This window comes from Struthio camelus, chromosome 3 (genome assembly GCF_040807025.1).
Source record: "Struthio camelus isolate bStrCam1 chromosome 3, bStrCam1.hap1, whole genome shotgun sequence".
Classification (NCBI taxonomy): Eukaryota; Metazoa; Chordata; class Aves; order Struthioniformes; family Struthionidae; genus Struthio; species Struthio camelus.
This window is the reverse complement of record NC_090944.1, coordinates 124,960,208-124,983,657: the sequence shown is the minus strand read 5'-3', so window position 1 is coordinate 124,983,657 and position 23,450 is coordinate 124,960,208. Positions and strand designations below refer to the sequence as shown.

Genomic DNA, 23,450 nt, shown 5'->3' with positions numbered 1-23,450 from the left:
TGTCCAATAGAAATTTGTTTTTTTGTTTCCAAGGTTGTCTTCTGAAGATTTTCTGTTGGTTGGTCTTGAGGATCAAGCCTGGTGGATCGGTTACAGAGTGTTTTTTTTTTAGCAAATGGGAGCTCTGTGTGGGAGGATGGTGCAATCTGTGATTGGTTTGCTTTCTGATGGGGAAATCCAGTGACCTGGCACTTGGATGGGAATTACAATCAACCGGTTCCTAACTGAGACCAGTTTCCCAGGCTGCCTGGGGCAGCTATTTTGAGTTTCACAGAGCTTCCTCTGCAGGGGAGCGTTCCAAATACTATGTCATTACGGCACGCAAGCCATTTATTGCACTTTCTAGCCTGATTCATTTTTTTCAGTCAACACTGTAGTAAGGGGGCTATGGTCACCTTACTACCACTGCTGGGTGTGATTTATCTGCTGAGTTTTTAATTCAGATTTTTAATACTCTGTGCAATAGGAGCCTACCACTTGCAGCAAAAGATGATGGGTGCTAATGTTTAGTGTAGCTACCAATATTAGCATATATGGACGTGGCAGGAAAAAAGGCTTATGAAATCATTCTTAGCTGGGGGATGAGAAACAGCTATCTTGAATGTTCCAAGAAGAAAAATCTCTGCATGCCATTTCATGTGTGTAGTTGTGGTAATCGGCAAGATGGAATGTGATCTCTTGGGGGGAGGTTGTATCATTCTTCAAAATGAGGTAAAGAGGTCAAAATAACCATTGAAGGGTTATGAGTAATGGTTTTGTAGCACCTAATATGTTCCTCTTGTGTTTTCCTTTGGTTTGTTTTAAAACTTATACCTCTTTTTTCCTTTCCCTTCCCTTTTTTTTTTGGAAATGTCCATATGACAGGAATGTGATTGAATAAAGACTGTCGTTCATGTTGCAGCATGATCTGAAAACATCCTGGAGAGTCTAGTATAGTCTAGAAAGAGAGAAAAAATGGACTATGTGTATGGTTTCAAAGCCCTGGTAAAAACTGGTGGGGCCTCTCATTTTGACTTCATTCCACTCAGATCTACAGAGAATTTGAAACCTTGAAAGCACAGTGGAAGGCGATAGCTTAGAAACTGTTAGGTCTCCCACTTCTTCCATGAGTGTCATCCCCCTCTACTGGCTAAAGTGAAAATTTAAAAAGAATTAATTTTACTTTTTAGGCTTATTTTAACAATCAGGATTCTTCTGGAGAATACTCCTCATCCCAAGAAACAAGGAGTTTTCACCAGGACTGTGCAGGGGCAAGATCCCCGCAGAATCCTCTGTGGAAAATTTATCCTGGCTTTGCTGTGGACATCACCATGCCTTTGATGCCTTGCTTAAAAAAAAAGAAATCACCTGTGCCTTTAGGCAGGAGCGTCTTTCAAAAACACAACCCACCCGTCCAGCAGAACTACCAGGCGTTGCTAGAGACGTGCTTGAAGAATAAGTACCTGTTCACAGATGAGAATTTCCCTGCTCACATCAGCTCTATTGGAACGGGGGCACTACTAAAGAAACTCCCCCCGAAGCTACAGTGGAAGAGGCCACATGTAAGTGATTTTCAGTAAATACTCTCGTGCAAGAGGATGATTAGAGCTGATAGCCAGCAAATACTTAGTGTTAGGGCTGAGCGACCTACTCTTAGACTTTAATTTAGGTGTGCCTTAAAGCCTTCAGAGGATACACTTGTTTTATCAACTGTTACTTGGAAGGTGGGGTACGTATCATTTCACGGTTGCCTTTGAAGCATTTGTTGCCAAAAATCAGAAGCAGCCATGTTAAGTTTATATCCAGTAATGCTTACAGCAGGGAGGGAAAGCAGTTGAGGGGAGAGCAGGGGAGCCGGTGTTCTTGGGGCAAGCGGCACACTTGCAGCTCCGATGATTCCACTGTGATTCCTTGGTGACAGTTCTCTTGATGATGATTCCTCCCCCCAAATTCAAGGTCTTGACCTTTTAGAAGATTTCTGAGTTTCTAGACAGTTCTTAGCCTTTGGCCCTTGTCCCATGGACCACATACTATGTGATGCTGGGGGTGTTTTACTTTCACAGGCAGTGGCAGGTGCCTTATCCTCTTACGGGGCTGTTTTTTTCTTGATTAACTGTTTAGTCTTTTCTTTATTGTACTTGAAGCATTTTTTGCCCAGCTCTCAAGGCTGAGTTTCTGCCGTGACCAGTAAATGGCCATCAGTGAGCTGTTTTTAGTTCTGGGGCCTCTGTTGTCAACTTGTGCCCATATTGCCAAGGCCTTTGCTGTTATCCCACGCTTAAACAGTACGTCACAACAAGAGACACCTGGTACCAAGCTCTGGTCACGCAGCAAGTTCTCAAAACAAATTGATAACAGGTCTAACAGGCCAGGGCTGGGGCCTGGCACGGTTAGCATAAGGCCTGCTAGTTTAAAACCTCTGGCCTATTACTAGCATAGGCAATCCTGTTCTTACTGGGCTGCTGAGCAGCTCACTGATAGTCAGATCTTCCTGAAAGCAGTGTATAGACATATCTGAGAATTTCAGGACCGCTGACTCTTTACGTTCCTGGGCCTGTAAGGCAATTCTCCTGGGTAACAGTGGAAGGCATCTCCTCCGTAAGTTATGCTCTAGCTGTCAGGTTTAATGAATTTTTTAGAAAGGCCGAGTTCCTGCAAAACTCACAAGACTCAGCAAGGAAGTAGAGGCACCTTTGCAAAACAAGCGGGAGAGCTTGGAAATGTCAGCCTTGCTTCTCAAGGTTTTATATGTAAGTTAGCCTCACCTATGGTTTGTGCTGAGGCAGGATCTGCAGGCAGAGCTAGAGGGTAGTCCTCCGGGGCCAGAGCTGGGTTCTGCCCGGCACGGAGGCGGAGGTAACTGTATCAGGGTAGAGGGAGTTGGAAGGGAAGGCCAACCTGTATCCCAGCCTCTGCAGAGCCCCTCAGACCCGTAATTTTGTCCCCCTATCCCAGAAAAATTGGAACGGACTTGAAACCTCCTCTCCCTCCCAGGTCTGCTGCTCTAAAATTTCCTTCTGAAGAAAGCTGCCATTTGCTCTGATGCAGTACTTAGCCCAGCAAAGACTCTCCGAGGAAGGATGCTGTGCCTCCTTCAGTCCCTGTGCTGTAGAGAAAATTCTCAGATTGTGCCATTCAGCCTGGAGGCTTGTAGCTTGCTGCATCCGTGATTGATAGCCTACAAAGTGAACACCCAAGTTCATCAGGGGTAGGGTTTGATGTCTGATTACTATAAATGCCTTTTGAGGGTTTCCCATTTCTCTGCTACTGCCTGAAGAGGAAGCCAACAGTGTGAAAATTAGCTTGAGCAGTTTGTGGGTCATAACAGTAAAACAAAAATTTGACACTTAGGTTATTAATTTGACCCCAGAGGCATTTGTGAGAGGAAAAGAATAACGTGTTTTCTTACTGAATAATTATTCATAGACCCAGTCTTGTCACAGCAAGAGAAATTTCCTTAGCAGCTATCAGTTAGTTTGGAGCTCGATTGCCAGTCAAACCAGTTGGAGAGGTAAGAGGACACAGCTGCTGTGGAGAATCACAGCCCTGGAGTCCCTGTGTTCGTGCACGGAGCCCCAGGGCTGATGGAGGAGATCAAGAGCTGTGCGGAGATGTCAGCCAGGTTAGCTGAGGGCTGCAAAGGTTGAGCTCTGCCATTGTAGCCTGGTTTGGCTGAAACTTGTTGAAGAGCAGTTACAGAGGGGCTGGGCTGGCAGATCTGAAGGGTCGATCTCCTCAGTAAGGTGTTTGTGGACCCCCATGGTGATGGGCTGGTGTCAGTGATGCATACAGCTGGCCCCACCACACCAGGAGACAGTGGGCGACCACACCTCCCAGCCCACTTTTACTAGTTGAAGGTAAGCCGATGTCGCTATAACGCCTCATACAAACAGTTTTGCCAGTTTCGTTAGGGTTTAAGCCTAACTTTTTGTGTATGCGTATGCTTGGAGAATGGCCTTCCTAAAGTGACTAAGCTGCACTGACTGTCATTCTTAAATAAATGCCCACATGGGATGCTAAGTGGAATACATGTAGTACCTTAATAGACACCCTTATCTCATACCCCTATAATCTCCCTGTGCAGTTAGGATCCCTATGCTCAGCCTAAGGACTCCCGAGAAGCAGCCAGACTGGGAGCCAATGTCTGTTGTTGCTGTATCTGTGCACTACTGGCTTATTTCAGAAACCAAATTCAGCGTGGACAAACCATAAGTGCATGCCCAGGCTTGTGTCAAGTTAGTCAGAGCATGTGATAACAAAAGAGTTACACCTGACCCAGAATAGTGTCTGCTGCGGCAAAGCTACCGTGTCTAAGTATTGTGAACAGGCAGAATGTTTTGTGCCACTTAGCCATGAGGTTTTTACATCCTGGTCTGGGAACCCACTGAATCTCTCATTTCATGAAATCACAGCTCTGCAGTCAGAGAATCCTTGACTTCAAGCTAAAACAGTTCCCTTGTGAGTGACTTGACTTTCTCCTTCTTTTCTTTTCGGGCTTGTGCTTCCCAGGATTTACACAGCGCTCCAGTATTTTATGCTGCAAACAGAAAGCAACTTGATCTCTGCCAAGGATTAGTGGGTAAGGAAGCTCCTTTGTGTAAATATCTATGTACTTATGTAAAGAGAACATTTGAGAAGAATTTTGACTATATAAAACTTAGTGTACAACTAGAGGGTGCACATATCCTAATTCTTTCAGTTGGCATAATGTGAATGAATCAATTAAGATGGGACAGGCTCAGTAAAAAGCCTGGCAAGCTTTAAGGTGGGATTTGATGGGTGAGAGGTGTCTCCACAAACTGAAAGTGGCACTTTGTTGCTTCTGTCTACGCTAGTGCTGGAATTTGAAGAGACCATGTGCACCTCGTGGTCTGTGATGTTGCTGCTTGACAACTGAACAGATACCACAGAAGCAGGAAAATCTGAGACTCATGCTATCTGTGTACCTAAGACTTAGATAGTGTGGGTACATTCTCTTCCCAGCTTTGGAGCTGAGAAAATCAATTTTATGCCTGTGTTACCCAAGGTAAAAGGATATATTGGTATCTGCTAAATGGGTAGGATCAGGACTGAATTAATTAATCCTGTAGACACAAAGTCTGATAAGTACAGTCTTGCCTGTACTTATCCTGTATCATTTCTCACAAGAGAAATGATTTTTCTCTTGTGAGAAGTTAATTTTTCAAAGAAAAAGAGAAAGGTTTTTTTAATAGTATATTCTCCGGAGAACAGAAAAAAAAACCCTGTAACGTCAATAAAAAAATAGAATGTTTCCATTGACAGCTATTTCTTGTTAGATTTCCTATTTGACCGCACACTATCCAAATGAAAAGATCACAAGAGAACAACCATAAAACAAACAGGGTCTGGTTTAATAAAGCACACATCCAGATCATCTCATTTTGTGTGTGTCTTTATAATTTTAAAGAAATGAACACAATAGGTCTTCCGCTAGGATCTTAATGGTATTTCTCAACTTGGCTGATGACTGACTTTTCAGTCAACCGTGTTTGTCCATTTGTTTTGGCGCAGAGAACTGCTGGTTCCTCGCTGCATTGGAAGCGCTGACGTTCCACCAGGACATCTTGGCTGCAGTTGTGCCACAAAACCAGAGCTTTGACAGGAAATACGCTGGCATTTTCCACTTCCGGGTACATCTCCTCCCCAGCAATATAGGAGGTCCTCAGAAATCCTGTGTCATGTTTGGTGGTGCCAAATATCACACCTTTAGATAATATGTATTCGGTTTGTGCTGGCCAGGGGGAAGTAGCCAGCAGGGTAACCCATCACCCCTCCCTCCAGGCAATGCAGGCAGGGAATCAACTACAAGCCACTCTGAGGATGTGTCTCAGCCTGGCCCATCTCTCCAGCTGTACCCCATGCTGATTTTAATCCAACCAAAGTCTCCCTGGCTCCCCAGAGCTGTAGTGAGACACTTGTGGATCCCTTTTCTTCTTCCTACACCCAGCTATCTGGTTCCTGCTAAGCTCCTCAGGCTTTCTCTAGCTGCTGTTGCTGCTGCTTTCTCCTCTTTTCCTGCTGCTCCATCCTTTCCCTCAAGCTGTCACAGGTCCTCAGCTCTCCCCACCCCCCATCTTACGTGGTGGCAGCAGTCAGCAGGCCTCAAGCACATTTACACCAATCTTCTACCCATCCCACTTTGCCTAGCTCTTACTGCAGCTCTGGCACCCTGCAATTAGGAACCCCTCCGCCCTTTCACCGCCCTCCCCCCCCCCAACAAAAGCCCAGCTGTATCAGATTTCCCTTAATCCCCATTTTATACTTGATGCAGTTTGTTTTTTCCTCTGCCTGGGTGGGACTGGCTGCATGGGTGAGCCAGCAAATCTTGCTGACCCAATGCAGTCCTCCCCACTAGGCAGCTCAGTTTGTGCCTGCAGCTCAGCCCCAGTGCCTTTTCTGTTGTTCTAAAGGGAGGTTCCTTCCAAGGGAAACAGCTGCTCATTCTTTTCCCCTGACAGTTCTGGCACTTTGGTGAATGGGTTGATGTGGTGGTTGATGATCGCCTGCCGGTGAATGAAGCAGGGGAGCTGGTCTTTGTTTCCTCAGTTTATAAGAATGTGTTCTGGGGAGCCCTTTTGGAGAAGGCATATGCCAAGTAAGTGACTCATTCCAAGTTATGCAAATAATCTCTCTGAAATATGTTGTGTGGTGCCTACACAGTTTGTTCTCACTTATAAATGTATCTCCTAGGTTTTTGCCTCACTTGGAGTGTAGTAAATGGTTCTCATCTTTCTATTATTAAACAGTAAAAGCTGCTACTGTGGAAGCTGTTATCTATTCAAGCCCTTGTACAGAATCCAAGGGTTCAGAAGTAGGCATGAAAACAGATCTATCCTGGGTGGCTGTCCTCTGAGTTCTAGTGTTGTTTGGGGTGGGATGACTGAGATGACGTCTTTCTCGCAAACGCTGCAGGGGAGCCGGAGGCCACAAATACAGATCTTTTCCAAGGCGACTTGTCATTTCTAATGCCTCCTTTGCTGTGTTACCAGTTTGAGGAACCCTCAAGGGGCTTCATTTTGGGGCTCTGCTGAGGAAATTGCCCTTTGGTCCTGGTAGAGATTTCCTGCTCCTTTCTCTAGCACACCAAGAATACTGGGCTCTCTTGTGCGCGCTCTTTCTCTCTCTCTCTCTCTCTCTCTTGCTTTTCAGTCTGGAGTGGTTTACAAAGGCTAAGAAGGAAAAAGCAAGGCATAGCAGATGGACTTTGTTCTTGGGCTGAAATACTCTCTGCAGAGTGGGGAGAATCCTAGTTAACATTGAGAGAGAGAGACCGCATGAAAACTATTTTTCATTTGGTGGTAGTGTTAGGCAAAAAGAGAGGAGCAAGTTGCTTGGCAATGGTGAAGAAAATCAGATTGGAGACTGAGCTCTCAAGGCACAGTAAATATAGCACAGTCATTGGTGAGATGTTCAGTCAACGTTTGCTAAGGCTGAGTTATCAGAGAAGTGAGAACATGCCCATCACAACTTCTCAGGGAAGAGATGTGGGATGGAACTGAGTGAAATAAGGAGTCCCTTTCAGACTATGGCCAATTGGAGTCAGTTTGCTAGATTCCCCTCTTAAATGCCAAAGATGCCCTAAAACGGAACATGGGTTACAGCTTCCCTTTTGCTTTTGCAAACCTTTATTGTTATTGGCTTTCCTTGTCACGCTGATCTCAAGCTACCATCTGCCACTACCCCAGATAATATATTAGTGTCTCTTTTGCTAGACTCTACGGCTCCTATGAGGATCTGCAGATTGGGCAAGTTTCAGAAGCCTTGGTGGATTTCACAGGTGGTGTTAATATAACGATCAAGCTGGCAGCAGCTCCTCCTGATCTATGGGATATCATGACAAGAGCAACCTACAGCAGATCTCTCATGGGCTGTCATACACATTTAGGGGTGAGACTTGCTGTGGCATCAAAGGGCCTCACAGCTAAAAGCCTTTGAAGACCTGTTTCCCTCTGCTGAGCTAGTCATTGTGACTCTTCTAAAGATTCAAAGCTGCTACATGTGAGCTTCTGTAAAAATCACGCTCTTGTTAAGGTTTGCACAGGGATTCTCTGCTGCCCTCAGCTTCCTGTTATGTTTAGGAGGTGGCTTATCTATCAAAGAACCTCCCTTAAATAAGGACCTGCTGCATTTTCCCATTTTTGTTAAATAAATGTTTCATTTTTATAGATGGAGCACTGAGGCAGAGAGTCATGAAGTAAGCTTATAGCTAAGATCGAAGAGGTCAGCACATGACTTCAAATCTTGGCTTCCAAGCCTTAAGCTAACCTTTCAGCTGTTGCGAAACCCTACTGTTCTACAAATCTAAGCCTAACCTCCTGGACTTTGGAAAAAAAGAGGTGATCTCTAGCCAGAGATCCCCAGTTTACGAAGGGACCTTCCCAATTCCAACCATGCTGCAAAATGTGGCTGTTAGGTGCTCAGACCTATCTCTTTTTCAGTTCAAACCAGTCTTCATTTGAGGGTGATTGCTTATGCTGGTGCAGGTCTCTTTGGTGTTGATATGAGTCTGCTGTGTAATTAGAGGTAGAACAGAAGGTTTACTTTCCTCCTCTTTCTCTTCCTTGTACGCAGACAACAAAGGTCCTGAGGAATGGGCTTGTTGCTGGCCATGCCTACACAGTGACTGGTATTAGAAAGGTAAGAACAGCCCTAATATCCTGTGTCCAGACTTGTCTGGATGTCAGCAAGTTTTGTTGCAGTCATGGGTTCAGCCCTTAACCGGGGCAACTGTGGTATATATGTTCTCCTTCAATGCCATTCCAAATCTCCTCCTCCCCCAGTCTAAGTCTAAAAGGGAACTTTTAAAGGTTCCCTTTAAAGCGTGTCCATTTTAATATCATGAGCTTGATGTAAAGGATAGTTAATGGTCAGAGCTCAGCATATCTCTAAGGGTGGGTATGATTCACAGGACTCTACTCACAGCCTCTGCATACTGACAGATGCACCTTAGCTGTTAAGGAGGAAGGGACTGGCCTTCAGGTATGCTGGGAGGCTGAGATGAAGCCCGCTTCGAGTAAAACGTTTTCTGCTGAAGTCAGAGGGGTAACAGCAGTAAAGACAATTGAATGTAAGGGCCATATGGAAATGAGAGTCAAGGCTAAAAACAAAGGAGCCAGACTGGGCTTCTGTGCAGGGAATACCAAGCAGACCCTACTGGTCTGCAGATGAGTTATGGGGGTACCTTTGGAGATATCTAGTCCAGTGGCATGGGACAGTAAAATAATAGTTCCCAAAGAGCCCAGCTCCAGCCTTTGTCTCCTGGATTGATGGCTGACCATCTTCTCCAGCTCCAGAAGGACGTTGACAAGGATGGCAAAGGATTTTGTGAGGCTTTGGGCATAGGGTAGAGATGTGAGGGAAAGCACATTCAGTACCTCAGCAAGAGCTACTAGAGAGGCTGGGAGAGGTACCGTGAGCTGCCTGGCACGTGCCTGTGTGTCCCACACACAGCAGGAGGGTATTAGATAAGAACTTTATCACCTACATGCCTGTCAGTCTGGCTAGCCCCTCTGATAGGGTAAAGGGCCGGGCAGGAGTAAGGGATGGACTGAGCACGTGGAGCCCATGCGAAGTCAGCTATTCTGCTGTTTGCTGTCAAGAAAGCTCCTAGTCAGCCTGCCTCTTCTTTGATTGTGGCATCCCAGTTCGTGAGGCGCTAGTCTATGTGGTCACCCCACTAGCTGCATTGTGCTGTGCCGTTGCACTGGGATGGGACTTATCTTTCATGGTAGTACGTTCCTGCCTTGACATAAGCACAGAGCGAATAGGTATTGGAAAGGAGGAAGAACTTGCTGTTAAGCGTCCAAATTAGGAATCCATGAAGTCTCTGGCTCTGGTTATAAAAAGTAGGGTAAAGCCTTTTAATCTTTTGGTATCTGCATTCAGAGTTGCATGTTCATAGCTTTTTTTTTGATCATATTTGCTGGCATGTGTGAGAGCAAAGCCTTTGCTGTATTAATATCGGGCTGTAAATCAGATGAGAACTGCTGAGACCTTAGTGAGCACAGCGCTACTGTATTCTGCAGGTGACCTGTCGCTATGGACCAGAAAACTTAGTGAGACTGAGAAATCCGTGGGGAAAAATTGAATGGAAAGGAGACTGGAGTGACAGGTGAGTTTAAAGCGGTCTCATGCTGAGCAGGAGGGAAAGTTTCTTTGTAGGAAAGATGCTGCCATCTTCAGGCGTGAATTAGTGCTGAGAGCAGCGTTAAGATAAGTGACAGTTGCTTGCACAGACCCTCTGATTTCCAAGCAGTCACTCAATGGAGTTATATTTCTCCAGCAGTGAGTGCTCATGCAATTGGGCTCACTTCATACGGGCTGCTTCAATGAACTGGATTCTGTTTTTTTCACTCTTTGAATGTCAGAGGAAACATAATATGAACATCGGATGCTGACCATGTTGCTGTGATCTGATGGCTTGTGAAGTCACAGGGATAGGTTAGCTATTCAGGAGGCTTTAAACAAAGAGTCTGTTTCAGGGCATGCAGCCCTTTGTCACGGGAGGGGCCATGCAAAAACCTCCACATACTGCACAGTGTTGGAGTGGTGGCTGTGAAGAAGGCCTCCATCCTGGCTTTTTGGGGGAGTAGGACTGGGTATAGATCAGAAGAAGCAGCTCATAAGGGAAATGGGCCCTATATTTGTATTTGCTGGATGTTTTGGTTGGGACCCGTGAAGGACAGTGGGTTGTATTCCAGACTGCAGGTAATTGTAGCCCTGTCCCTTTCTGAAGCAAAGGATGTTCCTTCCTTCCAAGCTTCAGTTGCTTCACCTGCACAGACCCTGTGTGCTGAGGTGGGGGGTGGGGGGGGCAGGGAGGAGGGAAGAGCCCAGGGAGGTGTTGGGGGTGTGAGTGACTTTCACCTTGTCTGCGGAGTGGTAACTTTGCTCCAATGTGTGTCTGTCGCTTGGTGACAATGTACCAGCTGCTGCTGTTGAGGAGCATAATGAGGAACATACTGTAGCCCTGCCTTTTAAATGACTCCCAGCTGCCTCTTGTGCTGTCCTAGTCATTCATTCGTTATGCCGAATGCTTATTATGTCTCCTTTGACAGAAAATTAACCAACAAAACAGAGCTAGAATTTTATATTTCAAGCACTTGGAAGCTGCATGTGTAAGTGAAAGGACTGACTGATGGAAATGGAGCGCTTTTGGCCTCTGCTGGAGAGGCTGAAGCATTTTACTTGCACCTCATGGGATCTGGAGTGCTTGTGGAGAATCTCCTAGGGCTGAAAGCACAGGGAGCCTGCGTTTAGTGAGGGATAAACATGGAGAAATGTGGGGACAGGGATTTGGCCTGCTTTTATGGAGGAAAAGCTGTGTCCTCTGCCTTTAATATGAATGAAGCTGGATTTGGTTAGTCACTCATGTTTTTGCTCTCAGCTCTTATAAGTGGGAATTGCTGAGCCCAAAGGAGAAGATCTTGCTGAGGAAAAAGAAGGAGGATGGAGAATTCTGGTAATGGCACAGTCTTGTCTCTCCTCTCTCTGGTAGCTCTGGGGCCGTGGTTGGAGCTGAAGTAGCACCTTGCTTTCTCCTGTTGCCAATTAGGTCGAGGCATGTGTGACCTGCTTTATAACAGCCCTCTCTTGCTCACTTGCCATCCTTCTCTGTTCGATGATGTGAGCAGCAGTAGGTGTGCTGACATGGAAGAGGTGCATTGGTCTTAAATGTCAGGAGGGAGGGAGAAGCCGGGCACTGCCCAGGTCTCCCAGGGCTGCCCGAGACCTGGGCAACTTTCAAGGGCTTTTGTCCTGCCTTCTATTTTCAAGATAGCTTTGGGAAGCTCTTACTTGTATCGATTTGTCTTCTCATGGCTTTGCTACTGCTTGTGCCACGAGGTGGCAATGTTGCTGCCTGTGTCACTTCACTGTGGTCTCTTTGGTGGCGATATTTCAATCTCAGTGCTGCTGTCCTTTGCTGAAACTTCATTCGTGCCTTTGCTACTGCTAGATGCTGCTGTTGAAGCAGACACTTGCTTCTTCCCCACCTCATGTAGTATGAGTATTACCATATGTAACACAGAATGGTGTGGCTTCGAAGTTGCCCGCTGCCTTTCCCTTTCATAAGCCATATGGACTAAACTAGACTGCTGACAAGATGTCTCTTGGCACTCTTTTCCCAGGATGTCTCTGCAAGATTTTAAGATTCATTTTGTAGATCTGATGATCTGTAAATTAACTCCGGACTTGGTGAGCCAGGAAGATGGGAAGAAGTGGATGTACTCACTGAAGAGTGGGAGATGGGTTAAAGGAAGCACAGCAGGAGGGAGCTGGGGGTTCCGCACAGGTGAGTGGTGCTTAGGGCTCTTCTGGGGGCCTCTGTGGTGACGCTTCTCTGCTGGCTCAGGTACCAGCATGTTATACCTCTTAACACAAAATTGACAACAGAAAGTGCTCCTCCTTGAGCCTCTGCACAAACATTGGAAAGACGCAGCTAAAGGACTCTGACTAGCATCTGCCACCATAGAGACCGTGTTACTTGCAAACAAAGGGAAAGGGGCTGGTTGTGGTATGAAGCAAGCTGCAGGAGTCCTAGGATCAGTTGTCAGCAGTGAACTACCTCGAGACTTTAGACTTGTCCATTAAAACTTGCTCCTTGGAGGTGCTGAGGATGTAGAATTTTAAGTGAAGTGAACAGAAAATGCAGGGGCTCAGCCCCTCTGGAAACAGAGTAGGTAGGGCCTGAAGTCAGATAGCCCAAGCACGAGAAGTGACGGAGGAATAATAATACGTTTATAAGTGAAATAAACTCTTGGCTGCAGGTCAGCAGAAATGTAGTTCCTTGTCCCTGGGCTTTCCCTCTATCTTACACAGGGGGTTTACTGATAAACTTGTAAACTGCTCCCTAAGATTAGATCCCTATGGGATCCATAGATCCAGATGTCCTGTGACTCATTCAATCTGAGACCAGGCGTTGTGTAGGAAGATGGCAAGCGATTTTTGTGATAGAAAACAAGGTCAAGGCATATTTTTTTTTTTTCCTTTTGCTTCTTAGACACATCTTGGATGAACCCTCAGTACTGGCTCGAAGTTTTGCCAGCAGAAGACAGTAAAAAAAGCCTGGGTTCCTGCAATGTGCTTGTATCCCTGATCCAGAAACACAGCAGCAAACACCGAAACCGAGCTCATCACCTTTTCATTGGCTTTTCCCTCTACAAGGTGCAAAAGAATGCTTTGTCATTCTTGCTGGGTTTCTCTGCCCAGCTGGGGAAACTTCCTAGCCCTTGCATATGGGAGAATTTTAAAGACCTTGTAGTGCACAGGGTGATCTGTGCTCTTTTCTCCTTGCCTATGACCAGTCTCCTTGGACAGAAGGGCTGGGCACAGAGCCTGAGGGAGCCCAGCTTGTTGCCTCTCTAGCAAGCTGGGTGTCAGATACAGAGCAGTGGAGAAATGCCTTTCGTTCCAGAGCGTGCTGGGATTTTGCCCTCTCAGAGTGTGTGCAAGGGCTTGGAGAGGGTGCCAGAGGTTCCTAGGAGGAACTGAAGCTTCCCCCACAAATTCTCTGTTTATTTGAGAGCCTTGTAGAGCCGCTCTCCTCACTTTAAACAGGGCCACAGCTCTTGTTACTGCCATAAGGTTGCACAGTTACACAGAGATGGCTGTGGGGAAAGGTCTTCTAATGGAGGGGCTGAGGTTTCAGAAGGTAAAGAACCCAGTGGGACCTACACAGCTGCTCCCCAGTGCAATGGTATGGCTGTGTTGTTTGGGACCCAGAAGGCTCCCTGGTTGACATGCTCTGTTTCTCTTCTCCCTGCAGATGGGCCTACAGGTGAGTCCCTTGTCACTGGTGTTGGCTCTTCGCTGGGGCACCTGGGCTGATGCAGCTGTTATGGTGGTGTCGATGGATTGGGTTTGCCTATGTCCCTTGGCCAGCAACTGATCGCAGTGCATTTGAGCTCAGTAAGGCATCACAGTAAGTCCCTGTTGATGCAGAGTTATCAACTGACTCTTTTGAAGAACAGCCATATCAAGAAGGCCCAAATGTCTTGAACAATGGCGTTATTTGTTCAGCTTCTAAACTGGACCCTCTTAGGCATTAGAAGTGGTGTCTGTGTTTACCAGATCAACACGTTGTCCTTTCTGCAGGTTCATTCCTGGTCAGGGACGCTCTGGAGCAGATGCTGCAGGTGTTTTTTTCTCCTTCCTCAGCCCAGCTGTCTTTCCAGCATTTTCTTTAGCCAGGAGCCTTTGGGACCTGAGAAAGGGCTCTGGAAGTTAAACTCCCACATATGTCCCAATTTTTGCCCCAACTTCAGAGGGCTATGTAAAACAGGGTAAGATTTAGCTCCTTCTACCTTGAAATGACATATCTTCCCCTCCGTCACCACTCAGAACACCTCTAAAATCAGAGTCGCCATGAATTTGGGTAGGTAAAGAACTAGTTTGGGTGTATGGTACGGACAGCATAATTATGTTCCTAGGTACTGTACTTCTAGCATGGTTACCATGTGGGAAGAGGCCGGTCCTTCCTGAATGAAATTTTTTTTTTTGGCACTATCAAGGTTAAAAGTGAATTAAAATTCCTAGCTGAGTGTGGCCGTAGCACACTGCTGTGCAGCACCCCTGATAATAGGAGTAGGAGGGAGGCCGGTGACAGCCCGGAGTTAAATTTCAGGCCTGTATCAGTTGCCAAGATCAATACTGAGAGAGGGTGAACCGAGAGCCTCTAAGGAATTAGAATTACAGCAACATGGTGTTGACTGAAGTATAAGAACTTTGAATTTAACATACAGGGCATGGAGAAGAGCAACTCTGTACCCCTCAGAAGAAAGATTGCTCTATTAGTTTGAAAAATACTGGCAAAGGAAAAGGAATAGCATCTCTGCCACTAGGCTGGGGAATGAAATGACTGAATGTCTGGAGGAACAGCCAAGATCAGGAGATGACAGGGGTCTTAGCTGGTGGGTTTATTTATTTGGCTTATGTTCTGGGCACTCAGTGGCATTAAAAATCAGTTCAGTGTTGCCTGGAGATCAACATTTGATCAGTCTTCCCATTGTAAAAAGGGGGCCTGCAGAGCAAAATGTCTGTGAGAGTTAAGAGCGCCAGGCAGATCAGGGACTCATGCACAGAGTTAGGGCTAGGGATTAGTTTGCTTCTGCAGTATGTTCAGAACATGGGTACTCCAAAAAGTCATCCACTTCTAGATCCCTAGTGCAAAGGACTGGTTGGAGACAAAGTGCTCAGTGCTTACAGGATAAGAGGAGTGCCCTAACTAGGGAAGAGCAGTTTCTAGCGCAGCTCTTGCCTGCAACCACTTCTGCAAATGTGGAAATGACTTTTGTAGTAGCTTAGGATGGCAGAAATTACTTTTCCTCCCAGTCAACACTGTTCCTTGCAAAGTCTATTAAGCTGTAGATAAGGTTACAGGAAGCCCCATTCTTTTAAATTCCTAACATTTGGACAGGGATGGTGTGTGGTGAGTTCGAGCGTGTCCTGGCAGGAGGCAGAGCCCTTCAGGGTTCCTGTGCTTGTGCTGCAGGGAAGTCCAAGGTATAAAGGCAGGCTGTCTCTGTCTTGCCTACGACTTCTCCGTATGCCTTTTGTCCATTTGTTCAGCCAGGGTGGAACACATTTATTTTGCGCTTCTTCCCTTAACAGTACCAAGAAAGCAACAAAAAGCTGCCCCCAGCGTTTTTCACTAGGCACCAGCCTGTGAACAAACACCAGGTCTTTGTGGACGAGCGGGAAGTGACTCAGGACTTCCACCTGGAGCCTGGTGTCTATGTGATTGTCCCATCCACCCTGGAGCCCCATCAGGAGTCTGAATTCATCCTACGGGTCTTCTCCCGGAAGCATGTTCTTCGGTGAGATGCTGCTGCTCCTCTGCTGGCAGCTAATGCTCTGGGATGGTGGGATGGCAGGTCTTTCTAGTCTTACGGGGAGGGCGGTGTAAGGATTTTTCTATGCAAAAGACAGAGCACTTTGTCTTCTGCAGGGGCTGGCTGTAGGTGTCTATTAGCTTTGGATGCTCGGTGGTTGAGGTGCTGCTTTTGGCCCTCTCCTTTCAAGAAGAGTTGAGCTAGGCACACGCAAGGTATTCTTGCAGCACCCTCATGTTTGAGACTGGAGAGGGAAAACCCTGTTTGCTATGGGACTCTGCTGGTAGTGGTGAAGTGGTTGGTTTTACAGAAAAGGTGCCTTGGAGATTTTAAATGCCACCAGCACTTGGGAGCCTTATAGGTATGGTCGCTTCCCCTAATGCAGCTGTAGCACTGGGGAAAAATCATATGGTGCAAGAGCAGGGTGGGGCCCTTACCTGGGGATAGGAGATGCTCCCTGTGATGAGACAAACATGTAAGTGTGGGGTATCTCCTTAACATGCCTGCTCTTCCCCATTTCCAGGGAGATGGGAGGGAGCCCCAGTTTCACCCTCTCCAAGGTGAGTTGGTATAGGGGAAGTGGGAGGTCTGGGGTTCTGTCTTCAGCCCTGGACTTCAGATTTTTCCTGTTGCTCTGGCCTATGGAGAGGCTGAGTGAGAATGTGAGTGCTTGTGTTGTGGCCCTTTCAAAAGGGCAACTAGGTTTACAGCCACAGTGTCTTTGGCTATATCAATAACAGTAATCAAATGCCAGGAGCGAGGTGGGGATTATTTGATATCTTTGTTCATTAGTTGCCTTTTATGCAAATTTCTCTTAATACGATCATCTTACTTGGCAATATTTCCTATCTGTGGCCTTTAGGAGACTCCTTGTCCGTTCCCTGGTACTCCTCCCCGCTCCTTTTATGCCCTGAAGGTTTTGAAGACATTATGGGACCTGAGCAGTACTGTTCTCATGAAGTGGTCCGTAGGTTGTTTTCAGAATAACCGAGCTCAATGGCCGTGTGGTCTGCCTCTGCAGACACGTCTGCAACTAGTGCAAAGGGGTGGGGGATTATAACGTAGTCCATTTCCCTGGCATAAACAAGGCCCTTCCTTCTCTTCATGTATTTTACTCTCCCGTATAAAGCAGGATAGAGACCTTGCTCTTCCTTCTTGGCATGGAGTGAACCCTATCCTTTTTTCCTTCTCGGGCTGCTTTGGAGGGGAGATTTTTCTCCCTGCTGTGGGTGATTTGAGTATTACTTTCCAATCAGTAGCATTTCTATGGGGTGGGAGCTATCCAAGCAGTGAGCTGCGTTAGTGCCAACAGCACGGATTGCAACGGTGGGGAGAAGGTGGCAGGATAGGGGAAGGAAGTACAGCTCTGAGAGAGCAACTTCAGTGACTATATCTTGGATCACACTTCTCTTCACTGAATTAATAATTTTTCTTATATCCTAAAGGAAATTGTTGATAGGTATGAAGGCAAAATTTGGGAAGACTTCTTCACAAAGCACTTTGAACAGGTAAGTGCATGCATGAGCTGCAAAGGCTGTTATGTAGCTCTACCAAAGTAAAAGCGCATGGACACACGAAGGAGTCTGGAGGTGGAATGTGGGGAAGAGAGAGGAGCCACGGGGGGTTTGGGGTAAGTGTACAGTACTGATTCCATGGAGCAGATTTGACTACGAAGCACCAACAAGGCTTAGGAATAGGTTAGCAATGGTGAAAGGAGAACTCCTCTGCACAGCAGGGAGTGAACTCATGGAACATGCTGCTGCAAGTCATTGCTGATGTGACAGAATGAGCAGATTCAAAAGGGGTTAGACAAACTGATGGACAGCAAGTCCAAACAAATACTAAAGGTCCAGACAGGGAGGTACCCTCTAACATCCCTAATCGCAGGCTTGCGTGCTCTCACTAAATATTAATTCCTACTGCTAGACTTGGGGACAGACTGCTGGGCTACAAGAACCTATCCTACTCTGAAGGATATCCTTACATTCACTGAGGAAAGTCGCTTATTAGAGGAGAACACCCTTTGAAATATTGGCGCTTGTCTCACGTTCCTTCATCACAGATTGATGGCTGCTAGCTTGCTTTGTGAGGCAAAGGAGGTATAAAGTATCCCATCACCTCCTTTGCTCAGTAATTCTCCTAGTGAAAGATAAATTGCCTGGGTGAAAGATTCTTATCAGTGATCTCTATGGCCCAGGTTTGGGAAGGAACTGACCTTCCGGCATCCCATTAGCTGCTCTGAGAGACGCAAATATTTTCTTTTTTGGAAAAGGTTGCATTTATTTAGCGAAGTACCCTGTATTTGGCAAATGTGGCAAATGGAAAATTTCACAAAAACACATTGGCACTTTTGATAGCAACAGCTTCCATCAAAATATTGCTATAAACAAGCAGATGTACTTTTTTGCCACTTTTTTTAAATTTTGATTTTGGAAATGATGTGGCTTTCAGATGTAGTAGAGGCTGTCACCTGCTGCAAGGTGTTGGTCCTTTGCTGTCAGGAGGCACAAATGTGCACAGGCATGGGAAGGAAGTACTGTCATTTCTCAAGGTATTACCCTGACATATCTCAATGATCTGAAAATAGGCTTTTTGGTGGGAGGGAGGGGGAGTGATATTTAAATAAGTCTGCCAAACATACTCAAGTTTCCAGTTTCTAAGAACTGTGACATTTGTTTAACAAGGCGGGGAAACCTCTGCTTTGAAAAATTTGGAAAAGAAGCATTCCAAAGTTTCCACTTCTGCTTGTAAATGATAAAAGGGAAATACTTGAAGCAGCTCTCTGAACAGTGTGCTTGATGGGACAGATGCCCCCAGGACTTAAAGGTTAATGGTCTGGATCCTCACTCAGCGTAAATCTGTTCTACTGCACTGATTTCTGTGGAGCCCTGAGAACCTACACCAGAGCAGACTACAGCTCCTGCAGGCTGAGTGTCTTGTCATATTCAAGGGGACTCATTCCATTGATCTCCATGGTGGCTGGAGTGGGGCCAGAAAAGCAGAGAATGAAGACAGGACATGCTGGGAAAACAAAAGAGGGAGAAAACTGACTTAATACTAAATGTGTGTGTGTGTATGTGTGTATATTTTAATTCTCTTCCATGTCACAGAATCCTGAAATAAATGCTGTTCAGCTCCAGAGGATCCTGAATAATATATCTTGGAGAAGTAAGTACTAAGAAATGTTACTGTTTTGGGGGGGGGGGGGGGGAACCACACACTCTAATAGAGAAAAGCCTCAGCTTCTGCACCTGTTTCTTGAATTCTGGGAAAAGAGAAACCGGTTTCAGTCTGACCAGACTGGCTGTTCTGATGCCTTGTTAGATTTCTGAAGAGAAAGGATTTGCTCAGGCTGTGAAACAAGATGGTAGAAATTTTACAAGTGAAGCTGATCTGATTTGAATTTCAACTACTGAAAGAATGTGGGGGAAAGAGCAGGTGCAGCTATTGCTGTGTACAGGCGGACTCTGAATCTGACCTCAAACCTGGCTTGACTGCAGCCTCAGTTCTCAAACGGTACCTCTTTTCACCCCCTGCCACTACAAGCAGTCTCAGCAGTCCCACTGCTAGAAGGTGTAAAAAGTTAGCCTGCTCTGCAGGACTTACGCAAAGCAAGGGATCGTGTCTTTATCTTGATGTGCCTAATTCATGCTATTTCTCCTGACTCTTCCCTGCTATGCACTGCATAGCAATGTTTCTTGCTCTCTTTGTGTTTGGGAGATAAGGCGGCAAAGCAGGGAGCCTGCAGCACCTGTGTAACTCATGCTTGTGAGAGCCAGGTGAGCCCTGGGGATGTTTCTCGTGTGAGGACTGTGAAATCCACTCCATGCCAGTGGCAGCCCAGAGCACTCCATGAGCCTGTTATTTGGTCCCTAGACATTAGTAACTCTTCTTAAACAGCTGTGAGGTATTGCAGCAGCTGTTTCCCCTGAACAACAACAGTGAAGTTAAGGAGCTAAAGATGGGCACAGTTTTCCTTCCCGGTTTCTTCAGGGGTAACAAGCTATGTGCAACACAAATGCACTGTCCAACAGTTACAGGCAGCAAAGAAGGTGAATAAACACTTGATGTGATCGGCTTTCCACTTCAGCTGAGAGCGTCTGTTGTTGCTCTCTCTTTCTGTAACGGTGAACTATAGCCATTCTGTCTTTTCAAAGTGACCCACCAGGTGTTGTCTTATCTGTGAGAAGACTAAGTAATCAATTTTAAGACATAACCTTAAAAACTTCACAGTACTTGATTCATATTTAATAAACAGGGCTATTACAAGATTAAAACATCTTTACTTTCCGCAGAGAAGCGATTGTGAGTTATGGTTTTGTCCTCTACTCTGAGGAAGTCTACAGACCATCTGTAATCATAATTTGCAGTGAGATTAGAGCCTATTTCTGTTACTCCTCATGTAACTTATATATGAACCAGGAATGCTTAGCTTTGATACAGCATCGTATTTTCAGTGATGCCTGCCTGTACACTTTTAATTATTTTAACAGGGCTGGCAGTGACTTTGTGACAGAGATGCTAAGCACAAGAGTTTCAGTTAATCTGCAGTGCTGTTCCCCAGAGCTCTTCAGGTCAAGTGACTTTTCTCAAGGTCATGCAGTAAATTCTGTTTGGGATTACAGCTTTGGATGCCCTTTTCCTTCAATTTCTCTAATAGCTGGAGATAGTGCACCGTATTTCACTACATATTGTGTGCCTGCAGGGAGCTCATACTGGCTTTTCTGAGACCAGTAGAATCCGTCCTGTTGCCTCATATTTTTATCATCGTATATAACGCATTTTTCTCAAGTGGGTTAAAAGTTTCACTGAAGCTTTGGGGCCTGAGCCCTCAAGTGAGGGGGAATTTTGTCAGCCTCCATTTTTGAGTGATGTCGAGTGATTCCTCCAAACAATCTTTCTTCTTTTTCTCCAGATTTCCAGAGCTTTCGCCTGAGGTTCAGTCTAGATGCCTGCCAGGGTATCTTGGCACTCCTGGATGTATCCTTCTTGGCATGAGTGATACTTCTGACTCGTTTAATACTTTATCTGAGCGTTATTTCTTGGGGCAAATGGAGGGTCACTGATTTCTTTACCATGAGGATATGTCCCTGCTTATTGAACTCGCCCTCCATAATAACAGTTCAGTTGAGATAGAATTGGCTTGGAAAAGGGTTAATTCCTGCTGCTTTTGATGTCAGCAGCAGGCTCCCACTGATTTTAGTGGGAGCAGGATCAAGCATTTGGATGGGCCTGTGGGCTAAGAAATCACTATCCTCATGTTATCATTGTGTGAATGTTAGACTGGCTATGAGTTTTATGTTTGTATGTGTTTTATATAATGGGCTCTCTCTGACCTTTAATTGAGATGTTCCGACCTTAATTCTCCCGTGAAGCTGAATGCCTCTGGCACGCTGAGTATTCAGGAGTTCAGAGTCCTGTGGAAGAGGCTACTTTTCTACTTGGTACAGGAATCATTTGTTTCCCCTTACAATGTTTCTCATCAGCATATTCTGTTTTTTGGTTTGTTTTGGGGTTTTGTTTTCCTTTTTTTTTTTATTTTTTCTTAAAAGTTCCTTTTTCTTCCACCAGGAAGTCTTCCAGAAAAGAGACGCTAACAGATCTGGAAGGCTTGACTTGGTGGAACTGCGTGCAGCTGTACAGGAGACAGGTGAGCCCACAGCACGTCTAAACTTAGGACTCTCATTTGCAGAAAAGCCCAGAGCTGGGAAACATCCTGAGGATTGTAGCAGAGGCCAGAAAGAGTGGAAAACATCACAGACTGCATGGTCTTAGCTATCTTTGGTTCTCTCTTAGCAGGGTAAAAAAAATTCTGAAAATTATTTTGCTGTGTGATATGCTACATTATCTTTGTCCCATTGTGGCCTCATACCGATAGTAATCAGGGACAAAAGCATCTGTTTGTTTTAGGCCCAGTTTTTAAATTCCTTCCTGTTTGTTACTAATTTCACTTTAAAAGGCTGTGTAGGGTTGCGTGGATGCATGTGGGAGGTCAGTTCCGGTTTGTATGAATGGCTAGCTCTGCCAAAGATACCAGCTCAGGCACTGAACCTGGAAGTCTGGGACTTCTACAGAAGCAATACCAGTACCAGACATGACTAATACAAGCTGGTCTAGAAACTAAGACTGTACACATGGACCAAATACCTGGGTCATGCTCTAGTGCTGCCACTGGGCTTTGAATGGGAGTTGATGCTCAGTCATCTAGCTCCTTTTGCAAGCTTTGAGCTTAAATTATCACTCGTTTTCTTGGTGATTGGTTCACCCAGTTCATCTGAGTTAGTGAAAGCACAGTGAAAGCCAGGGGACCTCTGCTAAAACAAACTAAAACCCCAGGCCACGAGTACGAAGTACTTCCATGCCTTGCCAGTGCTGCTTGACACTGGGACTGATGCTTGGTCTATCACCTTCCTATGGATTTTCCTTTTCATTTCCTCTCCTGCACTCTTGGCCACTGTTGCTGTTAAATACAGCTGCTGTCACTACCCTCATTCATGCATAAGCAAAGGATGCCTATATATGTTTTATTCCATGTCCTGGGGCGGGGGCAGTGAATAGAAGAAATCCTCTCTTCCAGATCTATCTCCACTGGGTGGTCTGGTTTGCGCTGGTCCCTATTAGCTAATTGTAGGGGAAGTCAGAGAAAGAGGCTTTGGAGAAAGGGCGAAGACCAGGCAGCTGCACAGAGATCTTATGCCAGCTGGGAGTTACCCTCTCATTCTGCCTTTTTTTTTTTTTTTTTTCCTGAAGGCATCTCACTCAGCAATGAAGTCTGTAACCTGATGGCAATCAGATACGGCAACCCTGACTTGCAGATCAGCTTTGAAAGCTTTGTCTGTTTCATGCTTCGAGTGGAGATCATGGGAGGTGAGGCTGGTGCTATACCTCTGGCCTGTCCAACAAATCCCCAGCCCTTCCAGAGCTATTCCAGCTGGCAGTGCCAAGGTCAAAATAGAAAGTCTGGGTTTCTTCTCAGGTGGACAAGAATAAATCAGGAGTAATCAATTCAAAGCAAGGGACACATACAGAGGAAATCAAGCTCTCGCTCTTTAACTTTCTGCCAGTCACTTTCTGCAAATTGGAATGACTTTGCTCCCTGCAGGGAGTAGATCTGCACTGGCCCCTGTAGAATTGGTGAGCAAATTACAGATGGAGGCTGCTTGTCTTCCAGGAAGCAGAGGGTATTGAAATATACCTTTGGTGGGGACTGCAGGCATGAGGATGAGAGAGTTTATGCTCCAATCTGTGAGCACACATACTGTAGACACCACCTAAGTGTCTCAGACTGTAGTGGGTGAGGCTGAGGCCTCCTGCATTTGAAGATTTGACAGCTCTATCTGAAGAGGCTGCTGGATGGCCAGAGTAACGTGCCTGAGTTCATTCAGTCATATCTTTTTCCCAACCTCAGGGATCTTCCAGTGTCAGAAAAGACAAGTGTGTACACCCCCACACCTGTGAATAGACTAAAACTCTGCCTTTGAGGTTTTTCCTTGGAGAGTGGATCTCAGTTGGTGTTGATCTCTTAGCTATCAAGTTAATGTTTCTTATTTATTTCTTACACAGAGGCCTTTCGCAATTTAACGCAAGATGGCAAAGGGATATATCTCCGGGAATCTGAGG

The 23,450-nt window shown here is 45.8% G+C and overlaps 1 protein-coding gene and 1 long non-coding RNA gene across 2 annotated transcripts in view; one reads left to right on the top strand and one right to left on the bottom strand.

Moving 5' to 3' along the window:
* The window catches only part of LOC104151395 (calpain-14), a 36,025-nt gene that overhangs the window by 7,158 nt on the left and 5,417 nt on the right, over window positions 1-23,450 (top strand). The window contains exons 4-22 of the mRNA XM_068940114.1: window positions 1,170-1,541; window positions 4,489-4,558; window positions 5,512-5,630; window positions 6,459-6,595; window positions 7,713-7,887; window positions 8,572-8,637; window positions 10,026-10,111; window positions 11,387-11,461; window positions 12,129-12,292; window positions 13,001-13,176; window positions 15,610-15,815; window positions 16,354-16,390; window positions 17,276-17,338; window positions 18,941-18,998; window positions 20,746-20,810; window positions 21,206-21,274; window positions 21,402-21,480; window positions 22,581-22,697; window positions 23,394-23,449. Of these exons, the coding sequence (XP_068796215.1) occupies window positions 1,311-1,541; window positions 4,489-4,558; window positions 5,512-5,630; window positions 6,459-6,595; window positions 7,713-7,887; window positions 8,572-8,637; window positions 10,026-10,111; window positions 11,387-11,461; window positions 12,129-12,292; window positions 13,001-13,176; window positions 15,610-15,815; window positions 16,354-16,390; window positions 17,276-17,338; window positions 18,941-18,998; window positions 20,746-20,810; window positions 21,206-21,274; window positions 21,402-21,480; window positions 22,581-22,697; window positions 23,394-23,449 (2,049 nt within the window). The 5' untranslated portion in view covers window positions 1,170-1,310. The remainder of the gene's footprint in view (window positions 1-1,169; window positions 1,542-4,488; window positions 4,559-5,511; window positions 5,631-6,458; window positions 6,596-7,712; window positions 7,888-8,571; window positions 8,638-10,025; window positions 10,112-11,386; window positions 11,462-12,128; window positions 12,293-13,000; window positions 13,177-15,609; window positions 15,816-16,353; window positions 16,391-17,275; window positions 17,339-18,940; window positions 18,999-20,745; window positions 20,811-21,205; window positions 21,275-21,401; window positions 21,481-22,580; window positions 22,698-23,393; window position 23,450) is intronic.
* LOC138066872 (uncharacterized) overlaps window positions 5,614-23,450 on the bottom strand; it is a 33,864-nt gene continuing 16,027 nt past the window's right edge. Inside the window, exon 3 of the long non-coding RNA XR_011140482.1 lies at window positions 5,614-5,671. This is a non-coding gene — a long non-coding RNA (uncharacterized lncRNA). The remainder of the gene's footprint in view (window positions 5,672-23,450) is intronic.